Source organism: Terrapene carolina, unplaced genomic scaffold, assembly GCF_002925995.2.
Source record: "Terrapene carolina triunguis isolate 2854851 unplaced genomic scaffold, T_m_triunguis-2.0 Scaffold138, whole genome shotgun sequence".
Classification (NCBI taxonomy): Eukaryota; Metazoa; Chordata; order Testudines; family Emydidae; genus Terrapene; species Terrapene triunguis.
In genome coordinates this window covers 5003539-5025485 of record NW_020664489.1, presented here as the reverse complement: position 1 = coordinate 5025485, position 21947 = coordinate 5003539, and the positions used below count along the sequence as shown (strand labels likewise).

The 21947-nt window shown below is 43.5% G+C and overlaps 1 protein-coding gene across 1 annotated transcript in view; it reads left to right on the top strand.

Moving 5' to 3' along the window:
- The window catches only part of RDX (radixin), an 89592-nt gene that overhangs the window by 43106 nt on the left and 24539 nt on the right, over positions 1-21947 (top strand). The window contains exons 4-5 of the mRNA XM_024217111.3: positions 1655-1750; positions 17607-17881. Of these exons, the coding sequence (XP_024072879.1) occupies positions 1655-1750; positions 17607-17881 (371 nt within the window). The remainder of the gene's footprint in view (positions 1-1654; positions 1751-17606; positions 17882-21947) is intronic.

Here is a 21947-nt window from a genome sequence, read left to right as displayed (position 1 = left end):
AGGCATCCTTAATTATGGAATTATCTAACTTTCGAGTGTTTTATTTTGCAACTTAAACAACATTCTTTGAATGTGGGCTTTTTGTGTATATGTAATTCTATATAACTCAGATGGATCTGAACACTTCCTTAAAACATAAGCTCCTTAATAGATTGGCTGCTATCCGAGTCCCATTTGGGTATTTTTTATTTGAACTTACTGATTTGATCCTTTGGCAGTAGGGTCAAAAATATCTCCAGATGTTGAGGAAGGAGAGTTGTTAAACATTTTACTCCCCTCCCTAGTACATGAGAAACCAGATAGAACAGAGCAGAAGACTTTATAGGGCGAATGTCCAACATCACTAGTTTGTTTTTCAAGCTTCAGAGCTCTGGCTGGGATTTGTCACAGCTACAAGTGAGACTGGATCTTTTCTTTGCCTAGAGAGGGAAAAGTTCAGACTTCTAGCAGCATAAATATATGACAGCCCAATAGAGCGTGCAAGGATCTGCAACTAGCATGTATCTCGAATTTGTGGATCTTCAGTAATGAGATATGATCGGGGAATTGTGACATGAGTGCAAAATGCATAATATCTCATATCTTGGTAAAATAGGTTTCACTTTACCACTGCCAAAACTTGAATCTTTACTGTCTCTGCATTTCAGTAAACCACCTAATCAAGAATGCTGGAGATTACTGTTGTCCTTACAAGTCCTTATATCTGTGTGGGCCAGCCTTTAAATTAGCTTATAGGAAGTTGATTGTGATTACCCCTGTTGCACTGATTTGAAAAGCTGTCCCATAGTAAGTTTGTTCTAAACTATTTCCCATTTAACCAGTCGGTCCCCAGCCTGTAGCAGTGCATGGGATTCTTCCATCCTAAGTGCAGGACTCTGCACTTTTCCTTGTTGAACCTCATCAGATGTCTTTTGGCCCAATCCTCCAATTTGTCTAGGTCACTCTGGACCCTATCGCTACCCTCCAAGCAAAGGTTCTGACATCTAAAATTTTCAGAAAACAATCAATTGTATTTGTCTCTAGATAAATGGATGATTCCATTGTGTAGCTTCTAAAAGGCTGGTATTAGTCCTCTGGTTTAGTTAAAATTAAGACATTCTACTTCTTGCATTTTTGGCTAGGGCATCAGCAGACATCTGGGAAGTGGCCAATAAGACAATGCCATTGACATCACTGTGAGCGCTCTCCTCCAATACTAGTACTGCTAGCCATATCCATTGGTTATAGGATGCAGGAAGAGGAGACATTAAACAATGAATTACTTACCAATAATCATGTCATCTTTCCTCCCCATCCTAATCCCATTGTCTTCTCCTCTTGTTGTTTGGATTGTCTTGCACTAAAAGAAAGGAGTTATTTGGCCTACATGTTCTTAACTTGAGCAATTCTTTTTTTCTCCTCAAACACCTGCTTTCCTGGTGGGTGGAGACATATCACTTCATGCTGACTGGTTGTGTATGGAGGAAGAAATTACTATAATTAAGAGTAAGCTATTCCTCCTTGCTCTGTCTATCTTGTATGGCTTTATTTGCCTAAGTTGGTTGCTCACAAAACCTTGCTGTATATTGTATCTGAGTCTGAACTTGTGTTTGAACCATTACACCAAAATCCAGGTGCCCTTCAGAGTTTGATTTAATGACTCGTTTACTTTTAGGTGGTGAAAACAGTTGGTCTACGTGAAGTCTGGTTTTTTGGGCTGCAGTATGTGGACAGCAAAGGCTATTCAACTTGGTTGAAGCTGAATAAAAAGGTAAAATATTCTTGATTGTTCGGATGAACTTTCAATTTGAAATAGTTTATATGCAGACTTGCTACTTGTATATATTATATTACAAATTGTAATCTAATTAATGGACAGATTTCTTTAAAGGTTAGTTCAGCTCAACTGTTTATAAACAAGTGGAATCTTACTGCACAATTGTATAGGCATTTTATTTGACTCAGATGGAGATGTGTTTTCCTGTACTTCAGTTACTGTGGTAATTCGTACATTAGAAAAACTATCATATTTCATTATTCTTGATCACAAAATGAACTTTCTCCCTCTGTCCCTTTCATGCAGCAGAATTTATTTTTGGGGAAGAAAAGTTAGGAATAGTTTTTAAAAAGCAATGCAGTATGAATATGGCTATGGAATTTCCCCTTTATATTGCTACCTAGGCCAGGATTTTCAAAAATAGGTGCCATCAGAAGGTGCTATTTCAAACAGAGGCAAACTCCTTTTGGTTTTAATTTTAGCCTAGAATGCCTTTCATTTCATATTTTAGAGAAACTGCCAGCCCTGCATAGTGTAGTGATTCTGTTTTTTAGGAGCAATCCTCAGACGTAGAGCTGGATGGGAACTGATTTGCTCATCTCATGAAAACTTTTGAGATTTCAAAAATGTTCCTAGTTCACATCAGAATGAAATAGACCTTTCCAGTTTCTTTTCTTTTCTTTATTTTTTTTGGGGGGGGGGAGGAGACAGATATCCACCCCAGAATAACTAGTAACGTGGTGGTTAGATGCAGGCCAAGGACTTAGACGTGAATCTCCCACATCCCAAGTGAGTGTAAGGGACTGGGGTGTAGGAGGTCTGGCTGGGCTGGATAGTCCCTGACGTGTGGTGGTCAGTGAGCAGGGGTTGGAAGAATCACTAGAATCAGGTTGAATAAACAGGAGTTAGGGTCAAAGTCAGGACTAGGTTGGAGACTGGAGATCAGAGGTAGTATCAGGCTAGCCTCAGGAGGAAAGAGTCAGGGTCAGAATCGGGCTGGGATCGGAGGCCAGAAATCCGAAGACGAGGTGAGCTCTGTAGTCACAGCAGGCCTGAAGTCTGTGGTGTTGCCTAGACAACTTCCTGGGGCACCCTTTAAGGTTAAATAGAGTGGTTGGCCAATCAGAGGGCTGCAGGGTAATGTCACTCTGGCTCCCTTGGGCAGTACTTCTTGTGGCACTTATTCTCCATGGTGCTCCCTGGCTTTGTTTCTGCATGTCACTGTGGGAATGTTAGCTGTCCCAGGCTCTACAGACCTGGGTTCTAGTGCCCACATCCTTACAGTGAGTGTCCTAACCACCAGCCTATTGGCTATTCTGGGTGACTTTCTCTTCATATCTCCTGTTGGAGCTGTTCCACTTCGTATAAATAAATATTCATTGAGGCAAAATAGACTCAATTGGGGCACTCATCTGCTATGTGGGAGACTCAGGTTCAAGTCCCTCCTCTGGCTATTCTGGGATGGCTTTCTCTTTATGGTTTTGTCCAGAAATTCCCTCCTGAACCTTGAGGGCATCTCTATATTGCAATAAAACACCCATGGCTCCAAGTCTCAGAGCCCGGGTCAATTGACTCAAGCTCATAGGGCACATGCTAGGAACTTGGGTTCTGAGATCCATTCTCCTTGTGGGGTTTCAGAGTCCGGGATCCAGCCTGAGACTGAATGTATACTCTGCAATTTTTAGCCCTGCAGCCTGAGCCCTACAACCCTGAGTTAGTTGACCCAGGGCAGCCATGATCTTTTATTTCAATGTAGATGTTCCCTGAGAAGCCTTTAGTCAGATCTGGTATGTTCCTGTGAAAAGTCATGGGTTTGACAAGGGTGCATTTACCAACAAAAAATTAAGTTGAAAAAAATTCCCAACTAGCTGTAATCAGAGGTTGCCATTTATTCAGCCTTTGCCCCACATAGTGGTAGGCATGATGAACTGAATCTGTTCACCTGGAAGGTTATCTAGGAGATTTCAATCTCCCAGAAGCTCAGTTTCATACAAATAATTGTTTTAAAGCTTACAGTTCTTTTTGGTTAGTTCTGGTAGCTTTCTTCCAATGCTTGAGGAATCTAGGACTTAATGGGTAACTTGACAGCAGTGTTCTATTTTTGTCTCTAGGTAGGAGCTAAGCAAAATATAGTCTTGGGAGGCAACTTACCTTTTGGAATAGGCAATAATTTACTAGAATTTTCCCTTGTCAGTTCACTTGATGAGAAGTAAATACTCTAAGTAACCCATGTCATGGTGGTTCTTTCTGAACTTTCAGTTTATAGTGGACATAACATTTTAAGAATGGAGTACTTTTCAGGTCTGTCTTCATTAGAAGCACTTATCCAATGACTTTTGCTTTGTCTTAAAGGTTGAAGAAGAGAACTGCAGTTGAAGGATGCATTTCTGATACAGTGATGAAATAATTGCCTTTATACGGTCCTTCTATCTCCCTTGATTCTAAGATCACTTTAGAAAGCAAGACCTGTTGAGGCATTTAAGCACTATCAGACTATATAAACAATAATGTTGTGACTCTTCTTGATCATTGTGTTCCCCAGCCCCAGCTGGCTCTGGTTCATCACTAAAATATAAAAATATATTTGAAAATTGCCTCTATCTTTGAATGGACATAATATTATGTTGGAAATTGAAATTAGTTTGTTATATATTAATTAGGCAGATTCTACTGCCCAAGTAATAGAACTAGAACTTGATATTTTTCTTTTATAAAACAGTGTCCATACAGATTCTTCAGGGGGGGAAAAAGAGGTGACTACATATTTCCTTAACTGTTGGGTACTCTTTACTTTTAAGCCAGTTTGCACACACTCTTTTGGGCAACCTCTAGTTTATTGAACTTTAGCTAAGAACTTGTAACAATTGGTCTTTAAAAATATTTACAATAAAATACCCTAGATTTCATTTGTAAATTACTACATATATATTTGAGTTAAATGTGGATGGGGTTGATTGGATGTCAGTGTTAAATCCTGACTTTGTCATGGCAAAAAAATGCAAAAATCATAATTTTAGCTTAAAATAAAATAGTTTTCACCATGACATACTATTTTAATTACGTGCATTTTTCATTTAAAAATGTTAACATCTAGTAAAACACCAAATCAGAGCCAAATATAGATATTAATGAAAGTCTTGCTCGAGAGCAGGCAGGCCAGGATGAAAAAGACCATGAGTGAAATCCTGGCTCTATTTCAATCAATGGCAAAACTTCCACTGAGCACACTCCATAACCTTTATGGACAAAAAACCCTCTCAATCATGGTTTTTGTCACAGAAATCATGGACATAACAAGCATCTGGCCTTAGGCATACATAATGCAGTCATCTTTTGGATCCATAGTTCTCAATAATTTAGATATTTCCTTATTTAAATTTCTCAGAAAAGGACTGTAAACAGTGGGGCCTTTGACAGTGTTTTTTCTGAACATTTCTATTACCGTTTGCTACATCTACAAATTTTACTTAACATTAATTTTAACCTGTTTGTCTCAGCAATGGTTAGTACTGGAATGTAAGTAGAACCAAGGAAAATAAGTAAAATCCATTTATTTGTGTCATATTGGTGATGACAGCAAAATTTTCTGATGCCTTCTCAATCCATCGCTAGCTTCAAGCACTCAGCATCTGACCTCTCAGTGATCTGCTGCATACCATCTATCCATCTTCTCTCTGGTCATCCCCTGCTATGCTGACCTACCACCATTCTTCCATGATAACTTCCTCAGGGTTAATTCCATCTCTACCCCTGATGTGACCAAAGTATGTAAGCTTGCGCCTGTTGATTTCTGAGAGCAGATTCTGCTTCTCTCCAATAATACTTTTAACATAAGCATTCATCGTCTTTTCCATATAGGAGATGCACAAGGGTCTTTGCCAGCACCAGATCTCAAAAGCTTCAGGTTTTTTTTGTCGGTTGCCTTAATTTTCAATGATTCACATCCATAAGTCGTGGAAAAAATTAAGCTTTCACCAATCAACTTTCATACATTTTGAGATGCCACGTTATTTCTTAACTTTTGTAAGGCTGAGCGAACCATTCTTAATCATTTTCCAATTTCTTCAGGCAGCCTCTTTGGTGGGATATGTATGATCCCAGATAACTGAATTCATCTATTGCCTCTATCACTTGATTGTTAATTGTGATGTCCACTTGCATCCTTTTTTTTGTTAATAATGTCAAAATGGATGGATTTACATTTCAACTCATTCAGGGATAGTCCGTGTTCCTCACTAATTATTTTTACAGACTCCCAACTTTTGTTGCATTGCATTGATAGTGTGGCAAAGAGCATCCTGTCATCAGTGTATCTGAGATTAGTTAAGAGGTGTTGACCAGTGGAAATCCCAGCTCCATCCACTTTGTCAAAATCTTCCAGGGCTTGTCTCAGAATAAATTCTGCGTACATGTTGAAGAGGCTGAGGGATGGAATACACTCTTGGCTCACACCCTGCCTGTCACATGACCAGGATGTGGACAGTCATGCCTAGTGGTTAGATCAGGAGTCGGCAGCCAGGAATTGGAGCCCACGGTTAAAGCAGGAGCTGGAGCCAAGGGGTCAGAACTGGGAGTGGGATTCCGGATGTCAGAAGTGAGGAATTGGAACTGAGGATCAGAATTGAGTTACCTGGAGTGAGGCAAGGCAGGGGGAAGGCTGGGGTTGAGCCCAAGGTGGGAGCAAGGCTGGGAACAAGCGGGCACAAGTGCTATCATAACCACTGATGAATCTTTGAGGAGCCACCGAACTACTGTGGCTGTTGGGCTTGGAGCTGGTCTGCTGCCTCCTCAAACCAATCAGGTGGTGTAGCCACTCAGGCAGCCTACTACAGGCTAGTTGGTCTCATTAGGTTGCCTGGATACTGGCTCTGCTGCAGCCTCTGATTCCTGACACGGCCCAGTGGAAAACCACTAGTTGTTCCCTGCTGCTGTTTTCACCGTGATCTATTGTTGATGGTACAGATTTGCGATGAGTTCAATGAGGTGCTGTGGAATCCCCATGTCATGTGATGTGACTGATGTTTGCGATTTGATCATGTGTGCCTCATCCCTCTCTGAAACCAACTTCTTGTGGTTGTAGTTCTGCTCCTATCATTCATTGCATGCAATCCTGGATTTTGTAGAGTAGAACTTGGATTGCATGCAATATCAGGGAGATAATGATTGTTACTACACTGTTCTGTCACCTTTCTTTGGTAGGGCCAAAGGATTCCCTTCATCCAGTCTTCCAACCAATTTCTAGTCATCCATACATCACTGCAGATTTAACAGCTCTGCTGGTATGTTATCTACCCCTGGTTCTTTCCCGGCCTTCATTTTCATAATAGCATACAGCATTTCCTCTTGTAGGATTGATGGCACTGGCTCCGTACTCTCCTTTCTGTTGGTCTGTATTGTAAGAGGCATACAGATTGACACAGTAATCTCCACTAGCATTTGACATCATCTTCATTGAGGACTCTGCCTTCATGCTCATTTGTTATGTTCAATTGTAGGGGAAACTTTTTGTTGTTAAGTCTGACCAATGTAAATATACCTTTTATATTGTTATTCTTTGTAATCTCATGTTCCATGCATTTTGCCCGTATGTATTTGCTCTTGTCTCATCTAGTCTGCCTTTGGATCTGTCTGCTTAGTTCCTTATGCTCTCTCCTATATTCTTCTGTCTTCAAGCCATTCTCTTTCACTCTGCATCATTTTTTCACCAGCTCAAATGCCTTCTCAGTTAACTATGGTGTAGTCTGACATCGATTTTTCAGAATGTGTGCTGTGGATGCTTTGAGCATGATAGTTTTCATTTTATTCCAAAGTTCATTTGGGTTGTTCTTTCACTTGTGGCATGCCTCAAACCCATTCTGGACAGAAGTCATGTATTTTAGTTGATTTTAGACAAGTCCAAATGTTTCAGAACTGCTGAATGTCTTAAATTTCAATGTAATGTTTGAGGCTAATGTTGATGGACTGACCCTCAGTCTACACTTGGGAAAGTCTTTGTCCATTACTCACTCTCCAGCATTGCTGTATCATTATATAGTCAGTTTGGTTCTTTGTCGTGCCCTCTGATGACTTCCATGTATATCAACTTCTAGGATGTTGGGTGAAAATAGTTTGTAATGACCAGGTGATTAGAGCAGCACAATTCAACTAGATGTCCTCCTCTCTCATTTTATAAACCATTGTTTCCTATTACTTCTTTGAGACCCTACACTTCCAACTTTCACATCCAGGTCCCCAATTACAAGAGTGATATCTTTGCTTGGTCTATTAATAAGTGTCTCTTCCAGCCGTTCATAGAATTCATCAATCTGCAGCAGCAGCTATGATAGGAACTTAAATCTGTACAATCAACATACTGACTGCCTTCGCTTGAAGGTGAATAGTGATGATTCTGTCGCTGATTGGGTTGTATCCAAGCGCAAACTTTGTCTCCTTGGATAAGTTAAGTGCAACCCCATATTCTCTCGTTTTCTCAGATCCTGAGTGTAGTACACTGTGTATCTATCCCTAGTCATGAAATTACCCCTACCATTCCATGAGAGCTCTGAGATTCCACATACATCTATCTTACATTTTTCCAGTGCTTTGGCCAAAGTGGTGAGATTGCCTTCATGCATACTCCTCACATTCCATGTTCCATTCCATCTTTCTGATGATTTATTTATGAAGGTTTGAGGCATTCTTTTCCTTAGTGTAAACATCAGGCACTATACGTCTCAAAGGAAGTACAGTGCTTGACCAGGAAGGTCAGGCTGCATTGATGCTTGCCACCATAATGACAGTAGTCGGTGCCACCTACGACTGGCCGATGACAGGTGTTAAGTGACATTCAGGTAATTTGGCAAACCTTAGGAAGTCCAGTGGCTTCGGATGGATGAGCACTTGGGGTGGGTAGTGGGAGCATCACTGGAGGAAACAACATCAGAAAGTGGAAGAGTTAAACCTATAGAGTTAACCAAAGCAGCCACAAACTGGAGGGAAACCTACTTTCTCCCACAAGAACTATGATGATGGATCAATGTTTTGCCTTTGTTCCATGTATGGAGCTGAGTGGTGAAACCCCCAGGCCAGAAGGCATGATAGCTGGAACCTCCTTCCCAGTATAATCTATTAAGTGTACAGATTGTGATTATGATGGTGCTGTATTGAATCCTTTGGGAAGTACAGTGCCTGATGTTTGCACCAAGTAGAGCCAAGTGGAGTAGAAAACTCTGCACAGAAATACAGCTTTTTGCCAAAACGCTAAATAGATGTCTATTAATTGAGTTTATAAATCTGTGTAGAAATGAAAGGTGGCATTATATGTAGTATGTTAATGATTTGTAGCAAAATGAAGTGATTGCTGAAACCAGATTAAACCATTGGACATCAGGAACAAGGATTTTTGGCACATTTATAGCAGTAGACTTCAGGTTTTATGACTCTATGCCATAAAAAGGGGTAGATTCAAGAGTGAATGTGCCACAATTCTTTTTTGAGTGATGGCCCTGTAGGTGCTTCACTTCAGGTATTGGTGCATCCCTGTGCCTTTGATGGGAGAATTTCAGCAGCAGTGCCAGTCCAGGTCGTGCATGCGCGGTCCCTGTCTCGTGGTGCTGTTGGCACCTCACCTAGCGCGTGCACAACCCAACCCCCTCAGTTCCTTCTCAGCTGTGCTGTGCCTGAAATAGAGCTCCCAGCAGTGTCACAAAGTTAGCTTGTTTCACGTTAAAATAGTTTACTTAGCATAGTTTTTAAGCTTAGCAGTTCAGTTACTTACCCTTTTCCCCATATTTCTTCCTAGTTTAAAAAAAAATTGTTTTTCGTAGACTGGCTAAGTTCACCCATGGGGTGAACCCACCATCTTTTCAGTTATGCCTGGTTCATCAGGCTTTAAGCGCTGCCTGTCATGTCAAGACGCCATGCTGTTATCAGACGGACACTCAGTGTGTCTGCTGCTTGGGTGAGTTGCACATCCCTCAGAAATGCGCTAACTGCAGCATCCTAAAGGCTCAAGCTCAGAGGGACAGGGATCTGTGCCTCAAGCTCATCTTAATGGAGAAGTCTCTGCACCCAGCTTCAGACCCCAGCCAGCAGACTACCTCTGGAAAAATATCTCCAGAGACTTCACCTTCTTCTCAGAGGAAGGCTCGTTCCTCTTTTTAAAAAAAAAAAAAAAAAAAAAAAAAAATCAACGAGGAAACAAGCAGCGACTTCTCCTCACAGAGAACCGACCAAAAAGAAGCGATCTCCAGCTCGGTCTCTCTCCTTGATACCAACCGCACCACGGCTAAGTACCTATGAAGCACTGGGATCCTCCAGCACTGCCTGCGCAGTGGCCTTTGCTAATCCCCAGCGCACCTGTGCGGAGTCAAGAGACAAAAGCAAGCCTATCTCCTGCGCTGCACTACTATCGACACTGCTGAAGATGGCACCAAGACCTCCAACACAGGCTATGCCTGCTCCATCAGCTTCTTCAGCACTGACTGCATCAACAATGGTACCAGCAACTCTACTGCCAAAGCCATCAGAACAGTCGACTGCGTTACCGAAACTGTTGGCACCAAGATCTTCAGTGCTGAAGCCATGGCACCATGCCACTTCTTTCATCAGAAAGACCTATTCGTATTGGTGATGCCAGACTCAGCAGTTTTTGGCAGCAACAGCTCCGTGGTGCAGGCAGTACTGAAACAACCCATCTGTCCAGTAGTCCCTCCACTTTCCAGCACACAGGAAGAGGATAGTTTTTTCCACACACCACTCCTCACCTGTACAACCGGACCCAACCCCTGGACCTCTGTGATCGAGGTCTCATTATAGGCAAGACATAGAGCTATCATATGGGCACTTGTGTGGGGAATGGCATGGGTGAGGCCATCCACAATGCCTTACTGAGACCCCTGGGCCGCCTATAGAAGGGAGTACAGCAGGCTCCCCAGTCCCTATAGGAAGGGGATTAGCTTGCCCCCACCACCCTCGATGCCTGCAATGTCAGAGTCCCACGAGGAAATTGTCAACAGGAGGAGAGCATAGAGCAAGACACCATGCCACCTACTAACAATTCCTCCTCAGATGAGACCATAATGTCTTCACCTCCTACAGCCACTGCCGCCTTTAAGCAATTTCAAAAACTTTTTAAATGTGTGGCTGATGGATTAGAGATCTTTCTTGAGGACGTCCCAGAGGCCCAACATAAACTGCGGACATCCTACAAGCCTCCTCAACTTCCAAAATAGCGCCCCCATTTAATGATGCTCTAATGGAGCCAGCAAAAACAGCTTGGCAGACGCCAGTTACCATACCACCTATCTGCAAGAGGGCTGACAAAATGTATTATGTCCCCTCCAAAGGTATGGACCTCCTTTTTTCCCATCCTGCACCAAATTTACTCGTCAATTCTGTCAACCCGCATGATAGACAGCAACAGTACAGGTTGACACCCATCGACAAAGAGTGGAAATGGATAGACCTTTTTGGTCACAAGATCTGTTCTTCATCAACCCTACAATTCCGGTTCGTCAACTATGCGGCATTACGAGCAAAATATGATCACTGCAACTATTCAAAATTCATGGACTTTATTAATATTCCGGAGGACAAAAAGGGATCACTTTAGAGCTCTTGCGTCCAAAGACCAGCTTGTGACCAGACTACCTTACAGGCATCTTTAATGTGGTCAACATAGCAGGAAGTTCCACGGCTACCACCTTGGTCATGTACCATGCATCCAGGCTGCATTCCTTGGGATTTCCCAGGAGATACAGTCCACGGTGGAGGACTTTCCGTTCAACAGACAGAAACTTTTCACCGCCAAGATGGACCAAGTCCTCCACATGATGAAGGACTCAGGAGTGACCCTCTGTCCACTGGGGATTTATACGCCTGCCACGAAGAAGACAAACCAGATATCAGGCTTACCGGCATAACAGGTATGTCTCATATACCCAACATCAGTGGCAGTCCGAGCCACAGAGATGCCGACCACCACCACCATCAGCGTCTCAATCTTTCTCCTCGAAGCAACAACTTTGAGGGCTTGGTTGAGGGTCTGAATGACCCCCCCCCTCTCTACAGTGCTAATGACACCATCCATTTTCCATTTCAGATACTGTCTGACTCCCTTTTATTTGGCGTGGTCTTCCATCACCACCACCAAGTGGGGCCCTAGAAATAGAATCATAGAATATTAGGGTTGGAAGAGACCTCAGGAGGTCATCTAGTCCAATCCCCTGCCCAAATACACATGGGCTAATTGATTCCCTTTACTTCCATCTTTCCCACCCAACCTCCCTCCGTGTCACTCTTCGGGGGCCCCTTCTCACAAGCCCCTTGTATGACAAGAAGTAAACCATCTTCTACATTTAGGTGCCGTGGAACAAGTTCCTCCACTACACAAGGTGAATGGTTTCTTCTCCCATTACTACTTAACCCAAAAGAAAAATGGAGGATGGAAACCCATGCTAGATCTCACAAACCTCAACAAGTTCATGAGGGTTCAACCATTCAGGATGGTCACATTAGCAATGATTATACCAACACTGGAACTCCGCTCACAGGAGGTTCATCGGGTTTATCCTGGGAATGGACCATTTTTAATATAAGGTCCTACCTTTCAGCCTTTCCACAGCACCACAAGTTTTCTTCAAAATTCTTGCAGTAGTAGCGGCTCACCTGCGCAAGCAAGAGGTAATAATATTCCCCTACCTGGATGACTGTTTACTAAAAGCTCCCACCCTGGCAGATGCTGTCGACAGTACTTACAGGGTGATTGCCCTTTTCCAGAATCTGGGGTTACAGATAAAGTCAATTTTTGTGTGTAAAACCCGTTCACCAGCTAGACTTCATCAAGGCCCGTCTCGACTCCCTGGAAGCCAAAGTGTCATTACCAACCAACAGGTTTATTACTGTGACCAACCTCATCTCTTCAGTAATGAACAGTCAAAACATATCAGCACGCACCTGCCTTCAACTCTTAGGCTACATGGCTCCAACCACATTTGTGGTACGACATATGCGTCTCCACATGCGCTGTCTTCAAGGCTGGCTCAGAACCGTCTACATGCCACACAAACATGGCCTAAACAGATATCTTACGATGCCAACCAAAGTCAAAGATTCTTTACACTGGTGGACACAACCCAACAACGTGTGCACGGGGATTCCTTTCACTCATAGAGTCATAGACTTTAAGGTCAGAAGGGACCATCATGATTATCTAGTCTGACCTCCTGCACAATGCAGGCTGGAGAATTTCACCCACCCACTCCCGCAACAAGCCCCAAACCTATGTCTGAGCCATTGAAGTCCTCAAATCATGGTTTAAAGACAGAGAATCCTCCAGCAAGTGACCCATGCCCCAGGCTGCAGAGGAAGGTGAAAAACCCCCAGGGCCTCTGCCAATCTGCCCTGGAGGAAAATTCCTTCCTGACCCCGAATATGGTGATCAGCTAAGCCCTGAGCATGTGGGCAAGACTCAGTAGCCAGAGACCCAGGAAAGAATTCTCTGTAGTAACTCAGATCCCACCCCATCTAACATCCCATCACAGGCCATTGGGCATATTTACTACTAATAGTCAAAGATCAATTAATTGCCAGAATTAGGCTATCCCATCATACCATCCCCTCCATAAACTTATCAAGCTTAGTCTCGAAGCCAGATAAGTCTTTTGCCCCCACTGCACCCCTTGGAAGGCTGTTCCAGAACTTCACTCCTCTGATGGTTAGAAACCTTTGTCTAATTTCAAGTCTAAACTTCCTGATGGCCAGTTTATATCCATTTGTTCTTGTTTCCACATTGATACTGAGCTTAAATAATTCCTCTCTCTCCCTGGTATTTATCCCTCTGATACATTTATAGAGAGCAATCATATCTCCCTTCAGCCTTCTTTTGGTTAGGCTAAACAAGCCAAGTTCTTTGAGTCTCCTTTCATAAGACAGGTTTTCCATTCCTCGGATCATCCTAGTAGCCCTTCTCTGTACCTGTTCCAGTTTGAATTCATCCTTCTTAAAAATGGGAGACCAGAACTGCACACAGTATTCCAGATGAGGTCTCACCAGTGCCTTGTATAACAGTACTAACACCTCCTTATCTCTACTGGAAATATCTCGCCTAATGCATCCCAAGACCGCATTAGCTTTTTTCACAGCCATATCACATTGGCGGCTCATAGTCATCCTGTGATCAACCAATACTCTGAGGTCCTTCTCCTCCTCTGTTACTTCTGATGAGTCCCCAGCTTATAACAAAAAATCTTGTTATTAATCCCTAAATGCATGACCTTGCACTTTTCACTATTAAATTTCATCCTATTACTATTACTCCAGTTTACAAGGTCATCCAGATCTTCCTGTATGATATCCCGGTCCTTCTCTATATTGGCAATACCTCCCAGCTTTGTGTCATCTGGAATCTTTCTTAGCACACTCCCACTTTTTGTGCCAAGGTCAGTAATAAAAAGATTAAATAAGATTGGTCCCAAAACCGATCCCTGAGGAACTCCACTAGTAACCTCCAGCCTGACAGTTCACCTTTCAGTATGACCCGTTGTAGTCTCCCCTTTAACCAGTTCCTTATCCACCTTTCAATTTTCATATTGATCCCCATCTTTTCCAATTTAACTAATAATTCCCCATGTGGGACCGTATCAAATGCCTTACTGAAATCGAGGTAAATTAGATCCACTGTGTTTCCTTTATCTAAAAAATCTGTTACTTTCTCAAAGGAGATCAGGTTGGTTTGGCATGATCTATCTTTTGTAAAACCATGTTATATTTTGTCCCAATTACCATTGACCTCAATTTCCGTAACTACTTTTTCCTCGGGATCCACCTTCTGATACTCACTCCTTGATAGGCTGGGGAGCTCATCTGCAACACCATACAATTCAGGACAGGTGGTCTTCCTCCAAAATAATAGTTACACATAAATCTATTAGAACTCCGTGCAGTTCGCAATGTGTGCCTCCACTTCCTGCCTTTGATAAGAAACAAGACTATATGAGTAAAGACCGACAACATTGCTTGCATGTTTTATATAAATCAACAGGGAGGAGCCCGATCCCACTCCCTATGCATCGAAGGCATGTAACTGTGGAATTGGTGTATCTGACACAATATCAATTTCTCAGCCTCCTACCTGCCAGGCTGTCAGAACATTAGAGTGGATACATTAAGCAGGGAATTTTCTCAGAATCACGAATGGGAACTAAACGATGTCCTGCAGAACATATTTCAACAGCGGAGACCCCCATCAATCGACCTCTTTGCAACACTGCAGATCTACAAGTGCCCACAGTTCTGCTCGAGAGCAGTTCTGGGACCCCAGTCACTGGGGGATGCATTCCTCCTCAAATGGGAAGTGCCATTTCTATGTGCGATCCCATCGATACCATATTATTGAGGGTAGTAAACAAGATATGAATGGACAAAGCGAAAGTCATACTGATAGCCCCAACATGGCCCAGACAGATTAGGTACTCTTACCTGCTGCGGATGGCACTATGTGCACCACGCACTCTCCCGCTCCAGCCGGACCTTCTGTCAAAGAATGATTGGCAGGTCCACCATCTGAACCTGGAAATACTTCACCTGAAGGCATGGCTCCTACATGGTTCCATCATGACAAACTAGCCTGTTCAGTAATACTTGTTTAACCTGTTCCAACCAGTAGGAGGTCAACCATGCACCAGACTTACCTTCAAAAATGGAAGAGGTTCGCTATATGGTGCCAAGCCAAGCAAGTCAATTTCCACACCTCTGCCCTTGATATTGGACTACATCTTGGAGTTAAAAAACTTGGAACTATCCACTAGTTCGATCAAAGTCCATCTTACAACTATTAACGCCTTCCATCACAAGATTGATGGGATGTCATTATTTGTGCACCCGATTACGAAACGCTTTCTTATGGGCATACAGAATGTTTACCCTGAAGTACGTGCACCTACACTGCCATGGGACTTAAACCTGGTATAATGCTGCCTCACTGGGGATCCATTCAAACCCTTAGAGACATGCTATCTGATACATCTGTCAATGAAGGTAGCATTTTTAGTAGCCATTACATTGGCCTGCCATGTGGGTGAGTTAGGGGCTCTCATGGCTCACCCACCTTCTACCATTTTTTTTCCCCCCAAGGACAAGGTCACCCTAAGACCACATCTGAGATTTATACCTAAAATATCTTCATCCTTCCACATAAATCAACCAGTCCCCCCCTGTATTCTTTCCCAAACCTCACAAGAGCACATAGGACTCAGGACTACATACCCAGGGCATTAGACTCACACTAGAGTTCTACCTCAATAGAACTAAGCCTTTCAGAAAATCCCCAAGGCTGTTTGTCTCCACTACCAAATGCTCTAAACACTATGCAGTCACCCAGAGCTCAAGATTGAATGCACTGCTAGAGCTAACAGGGCTGTCTTCACTCACTCATGCAACTCTCAAGCCCCTTCCATCTAACGTGGGGCACTGCTCTACAGTCACCTGAAGTTGAGCACCCATAGGGACATCACTCAAAGAAGAAGAGACGGTTACTCACCCTGTGTGGTAACTGAGGTTCTTCGAGATGTGTCCCCCTGTGGGTGCTCCACTATCCACCCTCCTCCCCTCTACTTTGGAGTTCAAATTCCGGACTCTACAGTAGAGAAGGAACTGAGGGGGTCGGGTTGCTGCGAGACGGGGACTGCACATGCGTGACCTGGACGGGCACTGCTGCTGAAATTCTCCGATCAAATGCGCAGGGATGCACCAACACCTGAAGTGGAGCACCCACAGGGGCATGCATCTCGAAGAACCTCAGTCACTGCACAGGGTGAGTAACCTCTTCTTGCTGAAGGGAACCTGTCTCTTGAAATTGCAGTACAGCCAAGTCCATTACTTTTCTGTGACTTCTGTAGGTTTTGTTTTATATACGTTGTAAAAATGATTTTTTTTCAGATTATCACGGTGAGAAACTAAAATTACCATGAGCCTCCAGTAAATTTAATGAGGCCTTAAGTAGTCTTTGAAAGCTGTCATGTTTGCCTAATTAAGTGTAAATTATTCATAGTGCTATGTGACTCACAAGTCATTGCTACAGCTACATTTTAGTCACTGGTATTTTTAGTAAAAGTCATGGACAGGTCACGGGCAGTAAACAAAAATTGACGGCCGTGACCTGTCCATGACTTTTACTATATACTCCTGACTAAAACTTGGAGAGTGTGTGTGTGTGGGGGGCGGGTATGGCTCGGGGGGTGCCAGGGGTATTCAGGGGGAGAACATAGGTACTGGGAGGAGGGGTTGCCTGGACTGGGGCAGGTTCCCTACACGGCTCCTGGGAAGGGGCGACCTCCAGCTCCTAGCTCCGTGTGCTGCCTCTGCTCCATCCCAAGCCCCAGTTCTGCAGCTCCCATTGGCTGGGAACCACAGCCAATGGGAGCTGCGGGGGTGGTGCCTGCGGGTGGAGGCAGCACGTGGAGCTAGGAGCTGAGGGAGGGGAGTTCCCGTTGCCCTTCCGGGGAGCCCCACCAGGTAAGCACTGCCCTGCACCCCAATTCCCAGCACTGAGCCCTCCCACCCCCAAACTCCTGCTGCTGGGGGGTGGGGTGGGGGCCGAGACTGCCCCAGCAGCAGCCAGTGCGACTGCCCAGGGGCTGCCCAAGCTGCTCAGGTGGCTCCCGGGCCAGCCACATGGGTTTCTGCAGAAGTCACAGAGGTCATGGAAGGTCACAGAATCCATGGCCTCCGGGAGCCTTAGTCATTGCTAATAACTGGATTGCCAGGAAGAGTTGGATTACTCTGTGTTATTGCCGGTTAATTGATTGTTACTGAAGTAAATACACTAAACACTATATAGAGCTCCTTTAAAGTTTTTAATTTATATTTTCAGGTAACACAGCAAGATGTAAGGAAAGAAAATCCTCTGCAGTTTAAGTTCAGGTCTAAGTTTTTTCCTGAGGATGTATCTGAGGAGTTAATTCAGGAAATAACTCAGAGGCTGTTCTTCCTGCAAGTCAAAGAAGCCATTTTAAATGATGAAATCTATTGTCCACCAGAAACTGCAGTTCTACTGGCTTCCTATGCTGTCCAAGCCAAGTATGGAGATTACAATAAGGAGATTCATAAACTAGGCTACTTGGCCAATGACAGACTTCTCCCCCAGCGGTAAGTGGGAAACTGCAGCTGCTATATGGATGCTGCAGAATTGTAAACTTGCTAATAAAAATGTTCTTAGCTTTTAAAATCAGAGTATCAGTTTCTTCAATATTATAATTAATCTTCTCTTTAATGTTAAGCCATATGGTGGTGGTAGTTCTCTGAAGTGAGTGTTTGTTTCATTGGTAAAATTTAGGAGTAAAGGAGGAGATCATTTGGGCTTTGAGTAGTGAAGAGTAGGCATCAGAACTGTACAGTCCTTGTGAGAACTGAATTTTTTGCAACTCTTTAGCTCTGTCTTAAGGTAACTGCACATATTTAGTCAAGCAACTTCCTCTGTTCCAATGAGTTAATATTAAAGTGGTATATAATGCACGTTCCTACCTCTTCTCTGGAATCAATGCCTTCTGTGAATAAATATTGGAACCATCCAGTTTGCAAATCAATGTGGATTCCTTAATAGAGCTGGGCAAAATATTTTGAATAGTTTATTTGCCAAAATATTAAGTTTTGGTAGACCTGGAACTACTAGTGAATTTGACATGAATGTGCCAAAAAATGTTGAAGGGGGACTAGACACCATTCAGAAAATGATGGTGATGCCCTCCTTATAACTTTTAGCCCAATTGTTAGGGCACTCACCTGGGATGTAGGAGACCTGTGTTCAGCTCCCCCCGCTGCCTGATGTGGAGAAGGAATGTGAACGTGGGTCTCCTACATTGTAGGAGGGTGCTCTAGCCACTGAGCTATGGAATTTGCTAGCGTTGGTCTCTCTGCCTCTCCCGTTGAAGCTGCTTCGCTTTCTAAAAATAATTAAGTAGTTCTTGAAGCAGCGACATGAACTTGTCTCCCCCATCTTAGGTGAGTGCCTTAACCATCAGCCTACAGCTATTCTTACCCTTGCCCTAGCCCAGTGACTATGTCTTGTTGTTCATATACTCCAGGGGGAATTCTGCTCCACTGCGCATGCACAGAATTTGTGTCTCCTGCAGATTTCTTTGCTTCCTCACAGAAAAATGATTTTCTGACGGGGAAGCAAAGGGAAGCCACAAGAGCGGTCATGTGACCCTCCCCAGAAGTATGTTTTGGGTACCCAGGGCAGCCAGCAGAGAGGCAAATCACTGTGGGGCAGGGGGTGGGACTGGGGAAGACCCAGCTGGTGGCTCTTACGCTTGTGCTGGGCTCAGCTGCTAGTCCCGGCTGGCCGGGTCAGACCCACCCCCAGATTTCTCCCCCAGCTACAGGATGCTCTGTAAACTTCCCTTCCCTCCCCCCCCTGCTTTCTGCACCCATCGCTCCTCAGCTGCAGAGGGAGGGATCCCTGTACAGGGAGCTGCTCCCCCATCCGCCTGACCCCCTTATACCCAGACTGTCCTGCTGAGCCTCATTCCCCTGCATTCAGAATCCCCTCCCGATAAGCCCCGCTCCCCCTGCACCTGGACCACCCTGACGAGCCACCCGGATCCCTTGCCCACTCCCCCAGTATCTGTACCCCGCCTCCCACTGAGCCCCAACCACCTTCACCTGGACTCCCCTGCAGAGTCCCATTATTGTTGCACCCAGAACCTCCCAACAAGCTCCTGTGCATCCGGATCTCCCCCCACACCCAGATCCCCCACTGAGCCTGCGCCCAGATTGCCCCACACAGAACCATCTCAACCCACACCTGGATCCCCCCATACTAAGCCCCTCCACACTTGGATCCTGCCTTGCTGAGCCTGCCCACACCTGGTGCACCTGGCACGGAGGGGCAGGGCCCTGGGGTGTTTCTGGGCCAGGCCTGGTCCTTGCGCTATGTCAGGGTTGGGTGCAGCCTCACAGTTGAGTTCATGTCCTGGGGACTAGCTGCACAGTGATCTCCTACCTCTGTGTGGCCTGTGCTCCCCAATGCCATAGTGGAGCTTCCATATTTGACAAATAAAATTTGCAGAATTTTAAAATATTGTGTGCAAATTTTTTTATTTTTATTTTTTTGGCGCAGAATGCCCTCAGGAGAAATTCATAGTGGCAACTCGTAGTTATTCAGAATAACAGTGTTTCATTCTCAAAACAGATGTTTTTGATTCATCAAAATTTTTCACAGTTTTTTTGATTGTTTGAGCTGAACAGAGTACTTGTTCTCATTTTTCAGAACTACCAGTGAACTGAAAAATCAATTATTTGCCTGACTCTATTCCTTATTTCACATTTATTTTTCATGTCTTGAAATTTTGGATTTATTCTGGTACTTCTTCCCCTTTTTTGTAAATTACGTTCAGTTACTTAACACTTCTATAAAAACATATTTTTCCAAAGAAATCTAAAAGCTTTCTCATAAAAACACAAGGCTAGACAAAGTTTAACAATTTAAAAAAAAGATGTTCTTCTCCTGGCATACTACCTGAAAACGTAGGGCCTGTTAAGATTGAGATTATAATATCGTTTGAGCATGACTATAGCATTGTGTTTTCCTGTACATATTAGCAATCAAAAAGTATTAGAACATGAATGCCCATAATCATAATATACAGTTATGCTAATACTGTATGTGGGGGGGGAGGGGGAAGGGGCACAGGCAGATTCTTACTACTTCTACCTAAAACAATGCAGTAAACAAGTGTGTACTTGGAGGTAATGTTCCTGTTCATGCCACCAAATTGAAGGACAGGAGAGTGCTACAAGCTGTAAGGTGAATAAAAATCTGAGTTCAGTTCGCTAATCAACAAAACAACCCAGGGTTTATTTTCAGTTACATGTTTGTGTGACATTATCACGGGTACATGTATTTCTCAGTATCCCTCTACTCTGCCCGCTTTGTTCTCGAGTGGCCAGTTTCAAATGATATTTATATGAATTCTACTATTAAAATTTGTGGAAACTTTAAACTCTGTTAGAGCAAGCAACAGAAGTATGGTATGAGAGGGCAGTGCAAAATGGGCCTGTGAAACAAAACCAAGCGTGTCTGTCTAATTTTAGGCTTTCTACTCTTAATAAATAGTAGTTTCAACCTAGAAAATATGGAGCTACTAGGACTGCTCACTTACAAGATTTCAATGATTACCCAGGATATTTTTGGCCAGATTGGCACAGTCAAGGCATTTCATGCTTCTTCTCTGTATGTACTATAATGGGTTTCTCCAGATTTTGTGTTAAGTTCAAGGCCAGACTTAAGGATGATGACAAGGGACAGCTCGTTTCCCTGTACTTTTTAGACTCTTAAGATATATAAACCATTTATGGCTTCAGATAATTTTAAAGAAAAAAAAAAAAAAAAAAAAAAAAAAAACCCACCACCTATGTGTGCCCTGCTTACATTTTGAAAGGGTAGGGATAAGAAGGTTGTTGGAGAGCTGGAGGTAGTATGTTGAGAGGTAGTAAGTAGAAATATCAGACTGCTGCCATCTTAAATAGATTTGAAAAGTGTACACTTAAATAGGTGTGTGCACAATGCATCCAATTGTTCATCTCTTGACCTAATAAAAATATATTGTACCTGCTCAGAATTCAGTTTTCAAATGCTCCTAACTATTTTCCAAAACAGTTTTTTTTCCCCCAAAGAAGTAAAAGGATCTTTTTTAAGTAGCTAAAGTTGCTTTCAGTTTCCCATAATTCAAAATCATCTGGCTGGATTTTGCTTTAATTTTTACAAACAAATTTATTTTGGGGAAGAGATCACTGTGATGGAAACCTTGTGACCTAAACATGAAAGTCTAGTGTTGATGTCAGCATGTGAAAACCAGAAACTTAACAGAAAGTGTCTTGCAACCTTAATAAGAATGGCCAGGACTGGTGCTCACTATAGTAAGATGTTACTTAAATTGAGAGCTCTTTGGGGCAGAGATCATCTTTTGTGTGTGTGTGTGTGTGTGTGTGTGTGTGTGTGTGCACCTGCGTGTGTGTGGTGCCTTGCACAATAGAGGCCTGGTGTGTATGTATTTCAGTAATCCCTAGGAGTCCCAGCACATACTTAGCTAACCTAGGGTTACCATACGTCCTCTTTTTCCCAGACATGTCCGGCTTTTCGGCACTCAAACCCCCGTCCGGGGGGAATTGCCAAAAAGCTGAACATGTCCGGGAAAATGGCGGCTCTGCTCCT